Here is a 19,538-nt window from a genome sequence, read left to right as displayed (position 1 = left end):
CCCAGGCCCCATTAAGCCATCAGTGTCCACCTGTGATAAAGATGGCCATTTGTTTTCTTAAAGCCCACTTAATGTCTGCTTAACTCAATTTGTCAGGAAATGTAGAACAATTTCCTCACAGCCTGAAATTTGGTAGTGGTTCAAAGTCAAAAGGCCAGGTCTAGTCCTATTCAAATGATATAATAAACAGTCTTCAAATCGAAATCTCCCTTGAGGAGCTGATGTTTACTTTTAAAAAAATTATGTTAGCTGGAAAAGAATAACATTTGCATCCTTTATTGTGTGTTTTTTTTAAAATTTCTAAAGTCCTGGAATATGTCTACTATTGAAAAGGGCCATTGCTTGATTATATGAGAAAATAACTTTATTCTCTTTTTAAATTCAGCCACAAATTGGTTTTAGAAAGAACAGAAGAGCCTTTGCGAAGCATCAGCTCCTTGCTACAGCAATGGCCTCCAGCGTCTTTAAGGAATCCCATTGTAATATGCGCAAATTTACTTTTTAGTCTAATTTAATTTAAAACATTCTCCCTATTGCTTACATGTCTAGCCATTTGTTGGAAATTGATATTGCCTTTTTATATCCTTTAAAAGAGAAAACTAAATGATTGTTTTTGAAAACATTTTATTTTTAAAATGATATTAATCAATTTTAGAATAATATCAGCAGAAGCTGACTTTGCCCCCATCCCAATTAATTTTGAATCACACGGCCAATTGCATATGCTTAAATATAGCTCTCTGGTCATCTGGAGGGTGGAAAGGCATTGGAAGGCATTTCTAGGATTAACCAACAGGGGGCTCTCTTCATTATTCCACATACTGTTGTGTCCTATCTTCCAAATTCTTAGTCCATACACATCAACCACCAACTGTGAATAAAATTTAAACCAAAAAAAATTTATTTGTGCTTGTCCAACAACTTCTAAATTCAGAATATTTAATTTGGGGTTTCTTGTGTTTCTGCCTAGTAGAACTGGGAGCTGACTCCTGATGCTAACTCTAAAGAATCATTTCTCAACTCACTATGCATATAAGGTGAACTGAAGAACTGAATCAATTATCTTGATAATTTGATGAAAAGATATTAATTAGGCAGCTAATATTTACAGAAAAATTGAGGCAAAAGTAAAGTTTAGGGTTATAAATTATCTAGATACTACTTCATTTCTCAACGCTTCTCTACAGGTAGAGAAAGTATTAACAAATGTAGTTTCCAAAAGAGAAGAGAAATTGATATGACTTAAAGGGTTAGGTATGGGAATAAAGTGTGTGTTTCAATATAAGATGAATAGCAGCCTATTTTTTGACTTAGAAATATTTTCATACAATCTCATTTGTGAACTAGTGTTGTGTTTTTAGGTTTTATTTTCCACACTTCAAAGGTTTGCCTAGATGGGCAATATAATTCCCTAAGAAAAGATCTGATTGAGGAAGAATCAGAAATTAGAATATGGAATTAGAATATATTTATAGACATGGCAGCCCAGGATACTTGGTCTTTCTTCAGGTTGCAAATATATATCCCTGCAACATTTTATATTTTCTGTTCCCTCCCTGCCAGTACCCTACACCCATACCCTACACCCACTACTTTCACCCATGAGAAGAAAGGGTCAAACTCTGACTTTTTTTTTTTATTATGGAACATATTCACTAAATAAAAGATTAACTGCAACAAAAATACCTAGAGGAAAAGTCAAGTATATTATTTTCCTAGAAATGGTTTAACCTGTGAAAATAATTTATTTTTCTATCTATAGAACAACGAAAGGTTGATATCTATACCAAAGACAGAGAATTATTTTTTATTATCAAGATTACACAGACTTATTACAGAACAATTTGAAAATGGAAAAAAAGGTGACCCATAATCATATTATTAAAATATAATTTAACATGGGTTAATATTTTGGTATATTTCCTAACAGTTATTTTAATTAACTTCTTAGCAAAGCTATAATTATATGGTATCTAAGCAATTGTACAAACTTACTTTAAATTGTCTCTTTTAACATATTACAAAAATAATAAATAGTTATTAAAGTTAACTTGAACTAAAAAGTAAAAAGAAGAAAGTTAAAATCACTCTGAGTTTTATCACCATATTTTGGGGATATTCCAATCTATGTTACATTTTTTCCCCTAGCTTACTTAATTTTAAAACTTATACAACTTAGGAAATTTATATATAATATTTATCATTGCTTGACTTTTCAGTCTTTATCACTTTAATTGCCCCTCAATTCAGTTCTTTAAATACAATTATTATAGAAATAAAGTAATTTTACCAAAGATTCTTAGCAATAAATGGGAGCCAATATTCTACAGTTCTCTGGAGCTTTGGTTTTCAAGAGGGAAAGAGGAAATTTATTTAGTAATCTCCAATGCAGTGTTCCAATAATGGTGTTTGCTAGCAAATTCCAGAATTGAATAGCATCAGTCATCATTTTAAATGGCCATCATATGTTCCCAGAGCTTTCACCTGAATTGTGAAGACTGGGCTGCAAGGAAACCGTTTCCTGGTACTGAGAATAAAATGAAAGCCAGAGATAATCCAATGGGGCTTTCTGAGTTTGGGATCCAAATAAATAAAGAAGATACTTGGTTTTGTTTATAATGTCTCTATTCTTGATTACAAATTTTGATTCACCACTTGGTAGTCTTATATAAACCTTCAAGTAAACTTTGCAAGAAAGCAGTGTTACTAAAAATTTTTGAATAGGTGAGAATTTCTTTTGTCTTAACATGAAAAAGATAATTTAAGTAGGCACACAGTTTGGGGGCCACCGTCTCCCCCATAAACAGTAGATACTGCTTTGCTTTTACCTTAGAATTTATAAGATAAGTCTTAGGAAAGCCTGGTTGTTTATTTATTTAGTCTTATTTTTGTTCTAATATTTGTAAGACAATGTTTAATCTTTATCACTCCAAAGTTTTGTCAGAACATATCAAAGTGGTGTACCTACTCAATGATGTTTTCTTAGAACCTAGCTATTATGTTTAATACTGAGGTAGTTTTTTTTTTCATTCACAAAAGTTACTTTTAATTTTTTCCTGGATTATTATACATTTTTCAGATGTTTATGGTTTCCTCAAGTATGCTTATAATTGTAGATAATCTCTCAATTCTTTGACTTCCAGCATGTCTCTTTCCTATCATTTTTTTGTGTCCACATTCTGGGGAAGCTTCTCTCGTTTGTCAGCCATATAGCTGACCTGATTTTTTTTGCAATGACAGTTGGGCCTTTAATGCGAAATTTCATTTTGATTTCATTTTTAGTCTTCATTCTGTCTTCCCTCACCATGCATCTCCCTGCCAACCTATCCTAGTATCTTTTCATCTTCCCCTGTTCTCCCCTGATGGCTTCCTAACCCTGTTCATTAGACCCCTTGATGTTTCAAATTCTACTGAAGATGCTGAAGCATTTCTTAAATGGCTCGTGGTCATAGTGACAGTTTGTACTTCTGGGCATTGTTGTCTTATCAGAAATAAGTTTTTGCCCGGCTGGGCGTGGCTCAACGGTTGAGCATCGACCTAGGATCCAGGCGATCAGGGTTCGATTCCCGGTCAGGGCACATGTTCGGGTTGCGGGTTCGATCCCCGGTCGGGAGCGTGCAGGAGGCAGCCGATCAATGACTCTCTCATCATTGATGTTTCTATCTCTCTCCCCCTTTCCCTTCCTCTCTCTGAAATTAATAAAGATATATTAAAAAAAAAAGACTTAAAAAAAAGAAATGAGTTTTTTCATAGGTAATGCACTGTCGAACATTTTGTTATGTGTACTCATCTCAAAAGGTGGAAACGTATCCAACATTCTATGCATATTGCCTTTTACCCTTTGCTTCAGTTCTAGCTAATTCTCATTTTAGAGCAATACCCAGATGACAAATTGATCACCACAACTCTTATATAATCCTTATCTAGCACATTTATAGTCTTGTGGCCTTACTATCATCAAATTTTCCCCTGCCATATTCCTTAACTCATTGGTACTCTAAAAGATGAAATACATAAAACATTAGAATTCCAAAAATTTATTCCTAATAAAATTTTGGCAGTCTCCACCCTTCCTGTGTTTTACATATGGAACTACAATTCCTATGGTGGTATGTGCCCTTATCAGGGCATCCTTTATGCTTTCCACTCACAAACTCCTAGGTTAGTTTATGGGAACTGCTATCTCTAAATTATTGCAGGTAAAAGAGAAGTCTTCATCTATAGTTAGAAGGGGAGACAAGTGGTGAGAAAGAGGAAAGCATTAACATATCAACAGCATTAGCTGTGTAGGATAGTGTTGCCCAGTCTTCCAGGTTGGCATAGACCTTGAGTCCTTGGTTCTGAAATCAGGAAGTTGAAGAAAGATAAACATATTCTTATCCACTTTCAGAAAGGCAGGTTCTCAGGTTCAGTAGTTCAATAACACAGTTGGCCCCACCACTGGCATTTTTCAATAAAGTTCACTCTGTCTTGAAGTAAACTATACTTAACTTTTTGTCATCATGTTGACTGCCAGTTCCTGTTTAAGAATTATTTGTCTTCAAACCTATTTATTGACAAATTCCAAGAACTAGTTAAGGTGTTGCCAACCAGATGCTATTGTAAGCCAACAGTCAAGATTTGCATCACCTTTTTCTAGAAGGCATCACATTGAAACTTTGCATTCAAATTCTCCCTTGGAGTGTGACCTCTGCCTATAACTTCTTTACATTTGCATCTTTACCTGGAAATGGTAACAGACCTGAGAGGAAGATATTTATTTTTAGTCCTGTCATTTGCAAGGAAGGCCCGTTGAGCTTCCTCGAAGATACTTAGAATCACAAAATGCAAATCAATCACTTATCATAATGGTACTCTTCAAAATATTTTTTTCCATTTGGGGATTTTATTCTTTCATTACCTAAACCACACCTTGCTTCTTTATAAAAAGAATTTTGTACTTTATACCATAGAAAAAAGTTTCTATTGGCTTGAGTTGCTGGGAAGGAGGTGCGCGAATGGCCTCAAGTTGTACATTTGCAGAGGAAATATCATCCAGATGCTCAAGTCAGCCTTTTCTTGGCAGACAACTAAGGACTATACCGAAACTAGGTTTAAAATCTGTAACAAAAGAATTCCACAATCTCTTACCTTTGAAACGGACATTAATTAAAAGAAACAGTCCTATCCCCCGTGATCAGAGTTTAACTACTATTAATCAGAGTTCACCACGCAATTAACACTTTGAACTGCTTAGCAAATGGAAATCAGAGCAGGAAATGTTGAGGTTAAAATAAGGAATGGACATAATCTGTTCCCCAACCCAGTGTCCTTCATCTTTTTAAAAGAAACAAAAAAAAATTTAAGCACTCCAGTCTTAACGAATTGGGCAGATTTTGTTTTCAGTGAGGTGTTTGCCATTACATATTGCACATAATGTATGGCACTGTTAGGAGGGAAAAATTGGAGTCAAAGTGGCTGGAAAGTTAGGTCTGCTCTGTAGCACTGTGAGATTGTTGACATCTGCCGAGGTTGGAGCGCTCAGTAAGCAGGAAATGGGGTGTCACTCTGAGTGGTAGTTTACCATTATCCTGGCATCCTAATGAAGTGTCTGCAGTGCACAGAGCTTCTGGATGGCATCTTAACGCACGGCTAAGCAAAAGCACTTCTCTCCCTGTCACTGTCATCCATCTGCCTGCACCCTACTGTAGCCAATGGGATGGAACCATGCTACAATGTGCTATAAGCCATTTAGAGTTGCACATTGCATAATCAGTCCCATCAAATATGTAAAAAATGGCTATTATTGGTTATTTTCCTCAAACTCTGGCACCTGGAGTTTGATGCATTGAAGTTAAACTTTTCCAAGTGCCGTTTATGCTATTAATTCCTATGCTCCCCAGCCCCCACTATCCAAATGGGAATGAGTTGCAACCTCATCGCCTTAAGTCCTGTTAATGGATCTAAAGAGGTGTATGAATATACATTTTAAAACTTCACTGTACATCACACTTGGTGAATTCATCAATTTACAATATAATGGAGTAATCATTTTCTTTGAGATACTTGTTTTTAAGAAAGAGACAAAGCATAAATCGACTCAAATCACAGACTGGTTGTTTTCATCTTAGAGCATGTTATGTCATTTACAGTGAGAGTTTGGGGGTTTTCCGATAGATCTCTTTAAAGACACAGTGGATGTCAGCAAGTACATTTGCATTTTAAACTAGTATTGTCAATGCTGGATGGTTACGTTTGGTGCTTTAAGATGATCTTCGATGAAATTCAAATGCAGTAGAGAAAAAGATCTTGTTATTAGGTGGCATAAGTGGAGCAAGGTGTGTGTGTGCTCCTCCCGAAACTTCTAGATAGACCGTGTATGATCTTCTAGACATGACTGCAAAGCAGCTGGGCTCTCATGGCGAGACCGGAATGAAAAGATGGCCACAAAGTTGAGGAGGCGTTTTCTGTAATAGTCCGGGGCAACAGGAATCTGCCAGATTGAAGGGGGGGTAGACAAACAAGAGAGCATAGCGTAATTTGGTTGCATCAGAATTTTTTCGCAGACATTAAAACTATGGTAAACATAACAGCGGGGAGGCCTGCACTGCCGCACAGCGGGGAGCGCGGAGCGTCTGCCCGCCCAGCCCGGCTCCAGCCACCGCCACAAGGCCCTGGCTTTCATTAGCACTCAGCCAGTCACCCCGCTCCCCAGAAAACACGAAAATCCAAGCTGCAAAGCCCCAGACATTATTGTAAATGCTCCCAGGTTACAGTATTTGGGGGGCAATAATGGCAGGATGATGTTAAACTAGAACAAAAGAGTCATTCTGAATTTAAAAAGAATAAAAGTGTTTGTTTGTTTTTGTTTGCTTTAAATCAGTGTAGCCTTTCGTTCCATTGGTAAGGCAGTGTGTTGGAATATTAGACCCGCGCTTTATAATAAAATTTTAGGTGACCCAGCTAAAGTGTGTGCAATTCCTCCTGAGCAGTAAAAGTGCAAGTTAATTTCACAAATGACTCTTCCACCACCGCTCCCTCCCCCCCAATTTATGCAAGCATGTCTCATAAGTCTCAGAAACTGTTTCCTTTGAAGGAAATTTGTAATAATACAAAAAAAAAAAAACAACAAAAATGGGGACATCTGTAATACTTTCAACAATAAAGATAATTTTTTTAAAAAAGTGTAGAACCAAATGTAACAAGGTAAGCAAACTTAAGCACATCACTGCAAAATAATGCAGGTCAGGTTAAACTGTTTACTCCCCCCCCCCCCCAATAATGGAGTTATTTGAGAAGAATATTGGCTTCTTCAAGGGGAGAGTGGTTTGCCATTGATGCCCAGAAACATTTAAAATGGTAAAGTTTTTTTTAATGGAATGGTAGGTGTTTATTTTTGCTAAATCCAGGCTCGGGAATCTGGCTTCTTCACTCATTTCCCCCCAGCTGCTGTCAGCATTATAGCACATCAGCTTTCCTTCATGTTCGAATATTTCTCCAGAACTCATTTGCAAAAGAGTCGAAGCAATATTAAACACCACATCCAAACCTCTTTTAAACACACAAAGAAATCGGGAAACACATCGGAACTAGACCATTGAGAAAATCCTACTTTCAAATTTACTGTCTGCTTCACATGCTAGTATAAAATAGCCCACAAAGTCCCGTTTGTGATGCATTTGAAACAATCTTGATTTGCTTAAATTGTCACATTCTTCTTGCACATTTCTTCCTAAATGCAAAAATGGCAAAGAATTCTCCTCCCTCTTCATTATAAAAGTGCAGAATTTCTGGCTTGTTTATTCCTAATGGGACACTTGAGAAAGAAGAAAATATATAAATATCTCTTTCAGAAGATTAGTTGTCTCAATCTTTCTAGAAGAGAGTATTTGTTCATTTCTTCCCCATGGTAAACAACTTGGGCTTTTCATTGTAATTTTCCATTGTCAAATTAATGCATTTCACTTTACCAACTTGGTCCCATGCTTCTAGAACATCATACCTTTTAATATCCTTTTTTCTCCCATACTATATACTAATGTTTGTCATTAGGGCGTAGATAGCTAGGAATAGAATCTAAGCAATTTTTAAAACAAATTTGTTGGAGGAACCTTCTACTCCATTGTAACTCATGAAAATAGAGCCTGAAAAAACTCACAGTCTAACAAAACAAAACTATAGTTTACTCCTCATAAGAACCTTTTCCCAAGCTAAGGATTTCAGGCAAGAAATGGCATAAGTTGTTTTCAGTATTTCAAATCAAACATCAGAAATTTTTTCTGATTTACTGGTAAATATTCCATTGACAAGGTCAAGAACAGAGAAAATTCTGGTCACAAAGACAGAAGAGACAATAAGTATTAAAAAAAAAAAAAAAAAGTAGAGTAGACAGTTTATCAACTGGAATTTCTGGAGTTCTATGCAATCCCTTTACAGAATGTGGAGGAAAGTCCTTTAACTATAATGAAAGTACATGTACACTCACCTACCGTATATGTGGTTCTTCAAAAATTATATTAAGGATGTTAATGAAAAAAATGGCTAATATTTTCAAGAAACTATAAAGAAAAAGAGAGAGAGGGAGAGGAAAGCAAGCTGTGGCAAAAAACCCTGGGCTCAGCAGCTTTCTGGGGGAAATGGTGAAATGTGACTATGTGATTTATAATGAGAAAAGGTATCTACAACATACAATTTTCTACCTAGCTGCAAATAATAATTCATAGTGATGTCCCTTCCAGATAAAAGACCTTTGCTATGTAGGACCCATGTGGTAAAATGATCATGATAAATGTCAGACCAGTGCAGGTAACGGCTTTACAAACCATTAAGATTAGCTGGCTCTTTTTTCCGATGATAACAGTAACCATGCTGTGACTGTATGTGGTAATAATATCTCAGTCCTGATAAATGCCAGAGCCAGGCAGAGGTGTTTATCATTCCCAGTTCAGAAATGCTGACTAAAGTTGCCACATGTTGCCTGTTTTTCTTTTACAATAGTCTCACAATTAAAAAAAAAAAAAAAGCTGAATCATAAAATGATTTTATTCTCCATTTCTTGAAGGATTTTGATGTTTGTGCTGTTAACTCTCCCTGCTCTCAGTGTCACCATGTGGCCTTGTCAAATGAAGCGGCCAGAAAAACAGTTCACATACTAACCATTATCTCCTTTCCAGAGGCTTTTTGTTCAAAATAAATAGTTACGGATTAAGTTTAATATACTTCCTTCAAAAACATATTTTAACCTAAAGGACAGGGGGAAATATTTCTTAGCATTTGTCTTAATTGCGTGAGGGACCTTAGTAGTTTTCAAGTGCAATTTTTTAAATTTCCTATAAATTTAATTTGTCTACCAATAGAAACAGATAGACACTTATATTAAAAACTTCATATCTATAAAAGTATTTGTATGGTTTCTACCCCTATGAAAATGTGCAAAGATAATGCTTGATGTGAAGAGCTACTTGAGTATTTGAAAAGAATTACTGGTTTATAATTAGAAAGATGTCAAATGACTCCAAATGGTAAGCCTTGTTTTTTGTTTGTTTGGTTGGTTTTTTAAAAAACTGTAAAACTAGATATATGTGACTAAATATTGGTTAATGAAAATTCTCACAAGGGAACTGAATTTCAAAGAAACAAACCAGTGAGCTTTATTTTCTCAGCACAGATTATAGCCTATTGAATTAGTGTCATTCGTAAGTTAGATATGTGCTTGGCCACCATGACACCTCCAAGATTGCTTTGAAAACAAGAAATTCCATGGAGGACACCATGACCATGATTTTCCTGTGAGGATTGCTGCTGGGGTGTCAGCAACTGCTTTGCTCTTCAATTCAGACCAAGAGGGACATTGCTGCAGAATTTAGGCAGGTGGGTCTCAGGGATAGTTTTAGGCTGGTGAATTTTAGGAAATGTTACCATCCTAAAATTGATTGCACCAAAGCAATACCACTTATGAAAAGTTACTGAGAGTCTAAATCTTGAATACTTGCCCTCGAGGTGAGGTCGGTACGCTGGCAGTTCTAGAGTGACATAGATGAAAAAGAAAAGGTGATTTTATTACTTTCCTGAATGCATGTGCGGGTGTATAAAGAAGCTAAGGGTAATAATTTGAAGGCCTTCAGAAACTGATTAAATAAAATTTTACATTCGATGATTTAGTATTCATTGCATGTCTCAATTATTTCTTACTTATTTTTGGCATAGCAAGCTGACACGTCAGATGCTTTTGCGTTTAGGGATCATCTTATAGGATCCCTTTTGTCAGAAGAAAGACATAAACTTCATCGATACTTACATTATGATAGTTCTTAAATTCAAACATTTCTTATGACATATTCTGGATTCTCTCTTCCCCTCTGGATTACAAAATGAGGGAAGATAGGGACCAACTTTATTGCTGCTACAGGTTGCACATGGGCCTTAATATCTGTTTTCTTCAACCATGTATACATAGACATGTTTAATACTTTAAAAATGATTTAAGAAATAGATAAATTTATTTTCTTTATAGTAATTTTTGAATTGCTTATTGCCAGAGAGTAGGAGTAGAGGCAGCAAGAAATAGAGGTTGCGTTTAAGATGAGGTCGGCTCCTCACAGCACACTGTGGACTAGCTCCTCCAGGGTGAGAAGCACCGGTCTCTGGAGCTGAAGCTCCCCTCACAGGCGAAGGAACCCAGGGGCTGACAGCGCTCACTTGGCCAGAGTATTCTTGTTACTGACATTTATTATCTACAGAGAGTTATTTCCATTTTTAAAATTCTTCCTAAAAGGGCCCTTTTATTCAAAAATCAGACAAAATATTAACACCTCCTGAAGGACAAGTTATGATACAAGAGAATCCTGTTTGCCAACATGGTGATAGCTCTAATTCCCAGGTGACCCCCACCAGAAAAAGGAAAAGGTCTCACCTGAGTCAATTAGATTCCATTCTGGCGGCATCTTTCCTGCCCTACAAGTCACATACCTCTGTTCTCAAGTTGAACTGTTTTGACATGGATTCTCAACATCTAAAGTCAAATGTACCAGGTACCCCAGGCATGAAGAATGTGCCTTCCTTTTAATTAAATGTAAAGTATGCCTTTTCTGGTTTGGAGATGGGTGGGGAGTACAGAATCTTGAAAAAGTGCAAATTGCCAACACCAGGTTAGCCTGAAGGCCATTGCAATACGATGACATGTCTGTCTGTGATATACTCTATCTACTGAGGAATTATAACCAAACACTCTTTGATAATGGACAGCAGTCTGTGTACTTACAGAACTGTCACATAGTGTGGGTTGTTTCTGTTTTTGGGGAAGAGTACTAAGGAGTAAAATTTATGGTATGGCTTCCTATGGTTTTGGAAACAGCCTTGAACTATGAGCAGTCATGTATCAGGGCTGATACAGAGGATGATTCAAAGGAAAAATTTCAATTTAAGGGGGTTTACATTTAGTGAGCACTTACTACATATGCATTTATGTGCATTGAAACATTTAATTCTACTAACAATCCTATGAAATATGTATATGGGTAGTTGTGGGGAGTTTTTTTTGGAGGGTGGGTATTTTTAAGTAAGGAACTGAAACATCAAGAGTTCAAGAAACATGCCCCAAATCATATTGCAGAGCAAAAATTCTACCTAGTCTTTTAGACATCACTTCTCTTATTTATAACAAGAACTTGAAGTATGTGTCTATTTGTACCCATATGTGAGTCTTGAATTCACCCTGGGACTGTCTCTTCCTAAAGTAAAAGTAATTTATTTAAAGGAATTTATCAAGCAAGCGTTGCCATGCCTTGGATGATTCCTCAAAACCCAAATCAAGTTTTATAAATTATAAGGCATACCCCAAAGATCTGTAACCAGTTGCAAAGTATGCTTAGAATGTTCTCTGAAGATACTCATTCCTCCTATAAACCAGGACCACCTCTAACTAAATTCTGAAATGGTCATGGTACAAAAACTATAACCGGGATAGAAATTAAACTGCTTTCTTCCAAATATAGCCCTGACATATAAGTGCTACCATTTTTCATGCAGGATGCATTATACATTCCAGAGTAATGTTCAGAAGCAGAACAGCTGTGATCCTCTGACCTCCCTAAAACAAAGGGGTACAGTTGTCCTTTTCAAATTACAGATAAATGGAAGAAAGAGTGTCCTTGATACATTGGTGATGGGGAGAATGTGGTCTTTTCTTCCTCTGAGTGGACCTATATAACAAAGCACAATTTATTTTGAAATATGATTCAACATGTGGCTATAAATAAGTTAAGAATAATAAATGGATGGATGATAAGGCCAGAGAAGTGTCCAGGGGTCAGTAGGTCCAGGGTTCTGCACTTCATAGGACCCTTTCCATCACTGTATAACTTTATCTTATCTCTTTGCAAAAAGGCATTTGGTTGTAAATATCTTTGTTTTAGTAGCAACATTTCATGCAGATAAATGCAAATGTAACCATCATAAACCATATATATTTTTTAAATGTGTCCTCAAATCCATGAATCAGGGGGAAACTATAAAGCCACATCCTTACCATAACGTTAAAGGCTCTTTCACATCAGGTAGAAGATGTTACTTCTCTAAGTAGCCTGGCATTGTTTTTGAAGAAGCTCATTTACAAAAGAGTTCAGGGTAGTTTGAGAAAATGAGGCCAGGTGGGTGAGAAGCGGGCATCAGTAAGCAACAGTTTACTGTTTTTGTGTCTACATGTGCATTAAGTATATTTTTACATGTACTTTTTTTTCACTAGTGGGTGGCAAAAATGAAGTCTTACAGAAAGGCTTTGTATGCAGTTGTAGGTTCACAGCTTGGAGTTTGGAGAGGCTATTGGGGTATGGGCAGGGAACTAAAATAGAGATATCAAAGAGCATAGAGTAGATACAAAAACAGTCAAAGGAAATAAAGGTAGGAGCAAATATGAGTGAAGGGTCAAAGAATTATGGAGTTCATTATTACTAGAAATACTTTTATATAAGCCTTTTAGTCTATGATTTACCTAAGAGGTTCTCTGGTTCGCCATGGAGAAAAAGTTTCTGGTTTCCCACTTCAGTCCCAATGTAAAAAATCAGAGATAGCTCAGCCTTCTTTAAACTCTCAGTATTTCACAATAATGAGAAACCATATGCTGAAGGAGAAATATTAATAGAAAATGCTGTCTTTCACATGCTCACTGAATCAATTGAAGACGGTTGACACATCTTTAGTAAGCTGTGTATGAATCTTAGCTCATTAACCACTCCTGTATTATGTATGCAATTCCAATTCCTAATATGGCACATCAATAAACCAGATCTGAAAAGGTGTCGTTTCGATTTTAATGTTTCCAATTGTATTTTTAGATGTTCCTCCACTTAGAAGTGTTGGTGTTATTTCCTGACTTTACAAACTATGGAAGAGTGGGTGTGGTACTGATTTGAATGGGAAACCACTGCTTTCCTATAACCTTTTCAAAGATTCTGTTCAGATTATATTGTAAGAAAAATAAACTGCTCCTCCTTGATAATATTTCAGCCCCCTCTAAGCCATTGTCCAGTTTCCCCTCCATGGATGTATAACAGCCACACACATGTGTGTACCACTATTCAGTTGTCTAATTCTTTAAGTGTGGCTGAAAGTTGAGAAAGAGAAAAAAGTATTCCTATAAAATACACTTCATATAGATATGGGAACCACCATATACTTTTACAAGGATTCGGATATGTAACTGAACTACTCACCAATCAGATCATCAGTCTCTCAGCCTTTCACAGAGTATTTAGTGTTATGAAATGTCAGACTACTATAGCAAGTGCATTGTCACCACTGGCACCAGCTCAGTTCCACTACATTTTGAATGCTCACTGCAACCAGATAGTATGATTAATGCTGGAAATGAAAAGTAAACCAGACCCAGCATGAGCCTCAAAAAAGTTGAAGGGGAGAAACAGGAGAACATTTATGAAGTATTTAGTTTTTACTAGTCATTGTGCTAGGTACATCGCATACTATCTTGTTTAATCTATAAAACTGACCTTTTTGATATTATTCAGAGAAAATAAGAAACTTACCCAAGACCAGCTAATAAAAAGCTGTTACAGAATTCTAACCAAGGCCTGTCTATTACAACTCATGTTCCTGTCTTTCATTTGTCCACTTATTCTTTCTTTATTTATTCCAGTGTAAGAGCTTCCTAGCTTTATAAGAAAATTCCCAGTTTAATAGGAGATATTAGTAGGTATTCAAGTCATGGCAATATATTTTTTAATTTTTCTGTTACAGTTTATATTCTATATTATTTTGTATTAGTTTCAGGTGTACAGCACAGTGGTTAGACAATCATATACTTTACAAAGTGATCCCCTTGATATTTCCAGTACCCAACTGGCACCATAATTAGTTATTATAATATTTTTGACTATATTTTCTATGCTGTACTTTACATCCCCGTGACCATGTTGTAACTACCAATTTGTACTTGTCAATCCCTTCACCTTTTTCACCCAGTCCCCCAATGCCTCTCCCTTCTGGCAACCATCAGTCTGTTCTCTGTATCTATCAGTCTGTTTCTGTTTTGTCTGTTCATGTATATTGCTCTTTAGGTTCCACATATAAATAAAATCATATGGCATTTGTCTTTCTCTAACTGACTTATTTCATTTAGCACAATACTTTCTAGGTCCATCCATGCTCTCACAAATGGTAAGATTTCATTCTTTTTTATGGCCAAGTAATATTTCATTGTATATATGTACCACAACTTTTTTATCTACTCATCTACTGATGGGCACTTGGGTAGCTTCAAGCCATGGCAGTATTATGTGGAATATTGTGTAAACAGAATGTCCCAAGAGCAACGGAGCACAGAAAAAGGAGAACTGATTCTGTCTAGGGAAATTCACGATTATTTTACCTAGTGGTTAAACAGGCTTAATAAAGTTTTAGTTGCTGCCCAAGCGCTATGGCAGTGCACTTGCAAATTTATACATTTCCAATTAAGCAACTCCCAACCTTTCTGAAACTCACCCTTGGCTGGATCATATGTTCCCTAATACAGGGGTTCCTTGGATATACCCATTTGGACCACCCTTATCACCTGTCCAGCTTAATTTATGACTGCTACTTCTGTAGTCCTCAGTGGCAATTGATCGCTTTTTGGGATATTCTGGCATTGACTTGATCATTACTATGGCCAGATTTTGGTAAAATTAGAAAGGTCTCCTTTACTCCCATCCATTCTTCTCCATTCTTCTCCCCCATCACCTTTTTTTTTTTTTTTTTTTTTTTTAACAGTAAGGCATACTTTATTCAGAACTATCATGATAGGTATAGGGACTACTGCTATACCACTTCTATTATCATCTTTATTGCCTGAACCAAGAGGTTCACTAGATCCTCAGGTAAATTCTATTACTAGCATGGGCTATATATATTTCATATAGTCATTGGTGTGTAGCATTAGCTTCAGATGGCTGGATGCAAGGTACCCAAGTGTCCCTGAGAACTCTGCCCTGGGCATACTGTACCGATTTCACTTTCATCATTACTGATTTGTTTATCTCTTCTCCTGAGTCTCTGGTGTCCCATAGGCTCCAACTGGTCTTACAAAGTGTCACATTGTCTTAGCAACATTAAGGTACAAGGGGCTTTCTACTCTCTGGGCAGAAAGACTAGACCTGCTGTCCTTTATGCTGTTGCAACTGGCTTTTCTTTTTTCTTCCTGTGTCTCTCCCCTTTGTCTCTTTCATTGGCAGTTGCCCAATCCATATTATATTGGAACTCTTCTAAGAATAACTGCAATTTTGAAAGCTGTGACTGTAGGAGGTATTATTTATAGGCTTTTGTGGTTTTAGGAGGAAGAAGAAAAGCTTCCAAGCACAGTTCTACCAGGAAAACTGCCCCATCCCACTTTAGCCAAATACCATCCTCTGCAGCATATTTTTCCTATCATTTCTTATAAAAAGTGTGGGGTTTTTTGCAAAATTGTATTTGAAAAACCCTGCCAGTTTCTAAACTAACTCTTTATTATTCCACTTTATTAAGTTCATCTACCTAATAACAGGTGATTATGAATTGGGCTTTAGGTAGCACATCATAGTATCAGAGAATCATTCATAAAGGCTTCAGTACACAGAGGTTTATTTTCTTTTTTTAAATATATCTTTATTGATTTCAGAGAAAGGAAGGGAGAGAGAAAGAGAGAGTTGAAACATCAATGATGAGAGAGTCATTGATCAGCTGCCCAGGCGTGTGCCCTGACTGGGAATCGAACTGCAATCTCCTGGATCCTAGGTCGATGCTCAACCACTGAGCCACACCCGACCGGGCAGAGGCTTATTTTCTTGTGTTAAAGAAACTCAGAGACAGACAGAATAGGACTGATCTGACTGCTCCACAGATTCAGGGAAGCACCTTCCATCTGTGTGTCCCACTCTGCTTGGCCTCAGTTCTCACGGCCATCTCATGCTATACCATTCTATCTGCATTCTGAAGAGCAGAGGTAAAAAGGCTAAAAACCTAAATTAGCGCCCTTTACAAGATCCCCCTTCCCCCCGCAGAAGTCCCATCTTAGGCTTTGACTTAAGTCCCAATGGTCAACCTTAGTCACATAGTCACTTCAGCTGCCAAGAAAACTGGGAGATGAACTCTTTTAAGTGGGCATATTGCCATTCCCTCAACAATGGGGTTGTCTTGCTAAGGAAGAAGTGAGTGGACACTGGGTAGGTGTTGTCTTACATATTATTCTCTTATGCATGATCTTTTGCAGCAGTGGCCTCTTTAGGGTCATTCAGGGCTCTGTGCTAGAAGTTAGAAATAAAAGTACAAAAAATGTTTAAGTTCAATAAATAATTATAATTCTATGCCCTGGTTAAAACTATGGTAAGATGAATTCTCTAGTGCACTAAGTAACTTAGTTTTTATTATGCTATCCAGGCACAAAGGTAAAAAAGAAACAAAAGGAAGTAAAACCATTCATGAGGCATGCAGTTTTGAAGAACTTCTTATTTTTTAACATGTATATGACTAAGTTTTATACTTTTAATTTTTGTTTCTTCACTTTCTTAATTTATAGCAAAAAACGAAATGTATTACAGAGACAGGACAGCATAGAAGTAATAAAACTTTTATTTTTTTACTCTTCCACAAAATCAAGCAAACAATAGAATATTTGTAATTGAATCACAATGTGTGTCCTTGTGTGTTTGTTTCCTGTGGCTGCTGTAACAAATCACACAAACTCAGTGGCTTCAAACAACATAAATTTATTATCTTACTCTCCTGGAGGTTAGAAGGCAGAAATCAGTGCACTCTCTTCCTTCTGGGGGCTCCATTTACTTTCTTGTTCCAGTTTTTAGATGCTGTCTTCATTCCTTGGTCCATGGCCCTTCATCACATAGCCATTTCTCTTTCTGCTTCCTTTGTCACATGATTTCTGTCTCTAACTCTGATCTTCTTGGTTCCTTCTTAACCACTTTTGTGATTACACCCCAATAATCCAACAGAATCTCCCTATCTAATAATCCCTAATTTAACCACATGTGCAACATCCCTTTTGCTTGGAAAGTAATATATTTACAGGTTCCAGAGAGTAGGACATGGGCATCTTTGGAAGTTCATTATTCATCCTACCATGCCTTGTATAATAGTAAAACACTTACGAGATTTGATTCAGTAGATAAATCCGCACCCTGCACATGACCTCCCCAGGAGTCCCAGGCAACACTTTAACTTCAGGTTCAATGACCAGTCTTAGTCACAGGGCCATGATCTAATTCAGCCAAAATGAAGCAGCTCTATGACAATGTTGAGACACCTATTCTCTTTGGCTACTGAGTAGGACTTTAAGATGCTAATTCTTAGTCCAAAATTCTCCTAAGAAAATTCCCTCATATAACTATGAGACCTTGCTCTTCCCTAACCTTTGTCTTTATTATATTTTATTTTTTTTCAGAAAAGCAAGACCACAACACAAGAATTGAAACTATAAAGTCTCTTGTACAAAAACTCCCTCCACCAAATCGTGACACCATGAAAGTCCTCTTTGGACATCTGACAAAGTAAGTTGCAAAGGCTTCTGGTTGCGTCATCACATACTCTTTTCCTAAATGAACAATATCTAATTTCAGATATCTAAGACAAGAATTTCCAAATGCATGGATCTCAGATTTCCCCCTCTCTCTGATGTAAGTCTTCCTGCAGGCATTGGAGAAGGTACTAATGGTAGAAAGGAGAAGCTACAAAAGGAACTTTTGAATGAATTTACTTTTCCTGGTCTTTTCAACAAATAGATACTTGCTGATTGATGGTCAGAACTATAGCCAGAGCCCTGGTATGGGCCATCTTTACTTTGTTATATAGTATAATGGGAAGAACATGAGATGTTTCAGACATGAGTTCAAAACCTTGCCCTGCCATGTACCAAGTGCTAGGACCACAAATAAATTAGTTAAATTCTCTGAAACTTGATTTCCTCATCTGTAAAATGTTGACTCAGATTAATAAGGTGTCATCCCTATAAACACCTAGGAGAAGAGTATTCCAAGGAGCGAAAAAACAAGTATAAAATCCCAGAGGACACTGCCCTGGCCAGTGTGGCTCCGTGGTTAGAGCGTCGGCCCATGAACCAAAGGGTCTCAGGTTCCATTCCCGTCAAGGGAAAGTACTTAGGTTGCAGGCTTGGTCCCTGGCCCACGTTGGCACATGCGGGAGGCAACCAATCAATTTGTATCTCTCTCTCCTCCTCTCTCTCTCTCTCCCTCTCCCCCTTCTACTCTCTCTAAAAATCAGTGAAAAAAAATATCCTCTGGTGAGGATTACCAACAACAAAAAAACCCAGAGGACCCAAAGAGTTTGTTGTGTTTGAAAAGCAGGCCAGGATGGCTAGAGCCTAATGAACTAGGGCGATGGTGGTGGGAGTTGGGTCACAAATGTTAAATGGGTGCCAGATCATATAGGGTCTCATGAGCCACAGTAAGACATTTGTATTCCATTGTAAATACAGTGAAGAACCACAAAGAGTGTTAAATTGAGGGAGTATAAAAGATCACACTGGTTGCCATGTGGAGAACGGATTGCAAAAGTGAAAGCAGGCACACCTATTAGGAGGCAACCCTAGTGGTCCGGGCAAAAGATAACGATGGCATGAGTGGAGCCCTTAGAGAGAGATTCTGGAGGTGCCTGGCTGGGATGCAGTGGGGAAGGGAAAGGGGAAATCAAGTGTGCCTCTTCGGGTTTGGGCTTGAGCGAGTGGAGAAATGGTAGTGCCACACAGGCGGGCAAGGCTGGAGGAAGAGCAGGATGAGAAGGAACTGCAGGCTGGAGAGCCCATTTGGACACGCTGACTTTGAAATGACTGTGACTCGCTTGCCCTCTGTGACTGCCTTCCCCAGATAAGGCCGAGGTCAATACGCGTGGTGAGGTTTTAGCTTTCACCATTTGCAGATGGTGATGTTGAAGCCAGAAGAAGTTTGCTTCTCTGAACCCTCAGCACCTTGATCACCCAGTTCTTGGGTCTGGTCATTCCGGCAGACTATTCAACTAGTTCCTTACATGAATTTTAATTGTTAATGTCATACATGGGAATTCACATA

The 19,538-nt window shown here is 37.4% G+C and overlaps 1 protein-coding gene across 1 annotated transcript in view; it reads left to right on the top strand.

Annotated features, from left to right (window-relative positions):
* Window positions 1-19,538, top strand: part of ARHGAP15 (Rho GTPase activating protein 15) — a 574,327-nt gene that overhangs the window by 500,358 nt on the left and 54,431 nt on the right. The window contains exon 13 of the mRNA XM_016196534.2: window positions 17,900-18,005. Coding sequence (XP_016052020.2) covers window positions 17,900-18,005 — 106 coding nt within the window. The remainder of the gene's footprint in view (window positions 1-17,899; window positions 18,006-19,538) is intronic.

The sequence above is a fragment of the Miniopterus natalensis genome, chromosome 8, assembly GCF_054644295.1.
Source record: "Miniopterus natalensis isolate mMinNat1 chromosome 8, mMinNat1.hap1, whole genome shotgun sequence".
Classification (NCBI taxonomy): Eukaryota; Metazoa; Chordata; class Mammalia; order Chiroptera; family Miniopteridae; genus Miniopterus; species Miniopterus natalensis.
The sequence above is the reverse complement of the archived record's forward strand: the minus strand, read 5'-3'. Positions and strand labels throughout refer to the sequence as shown.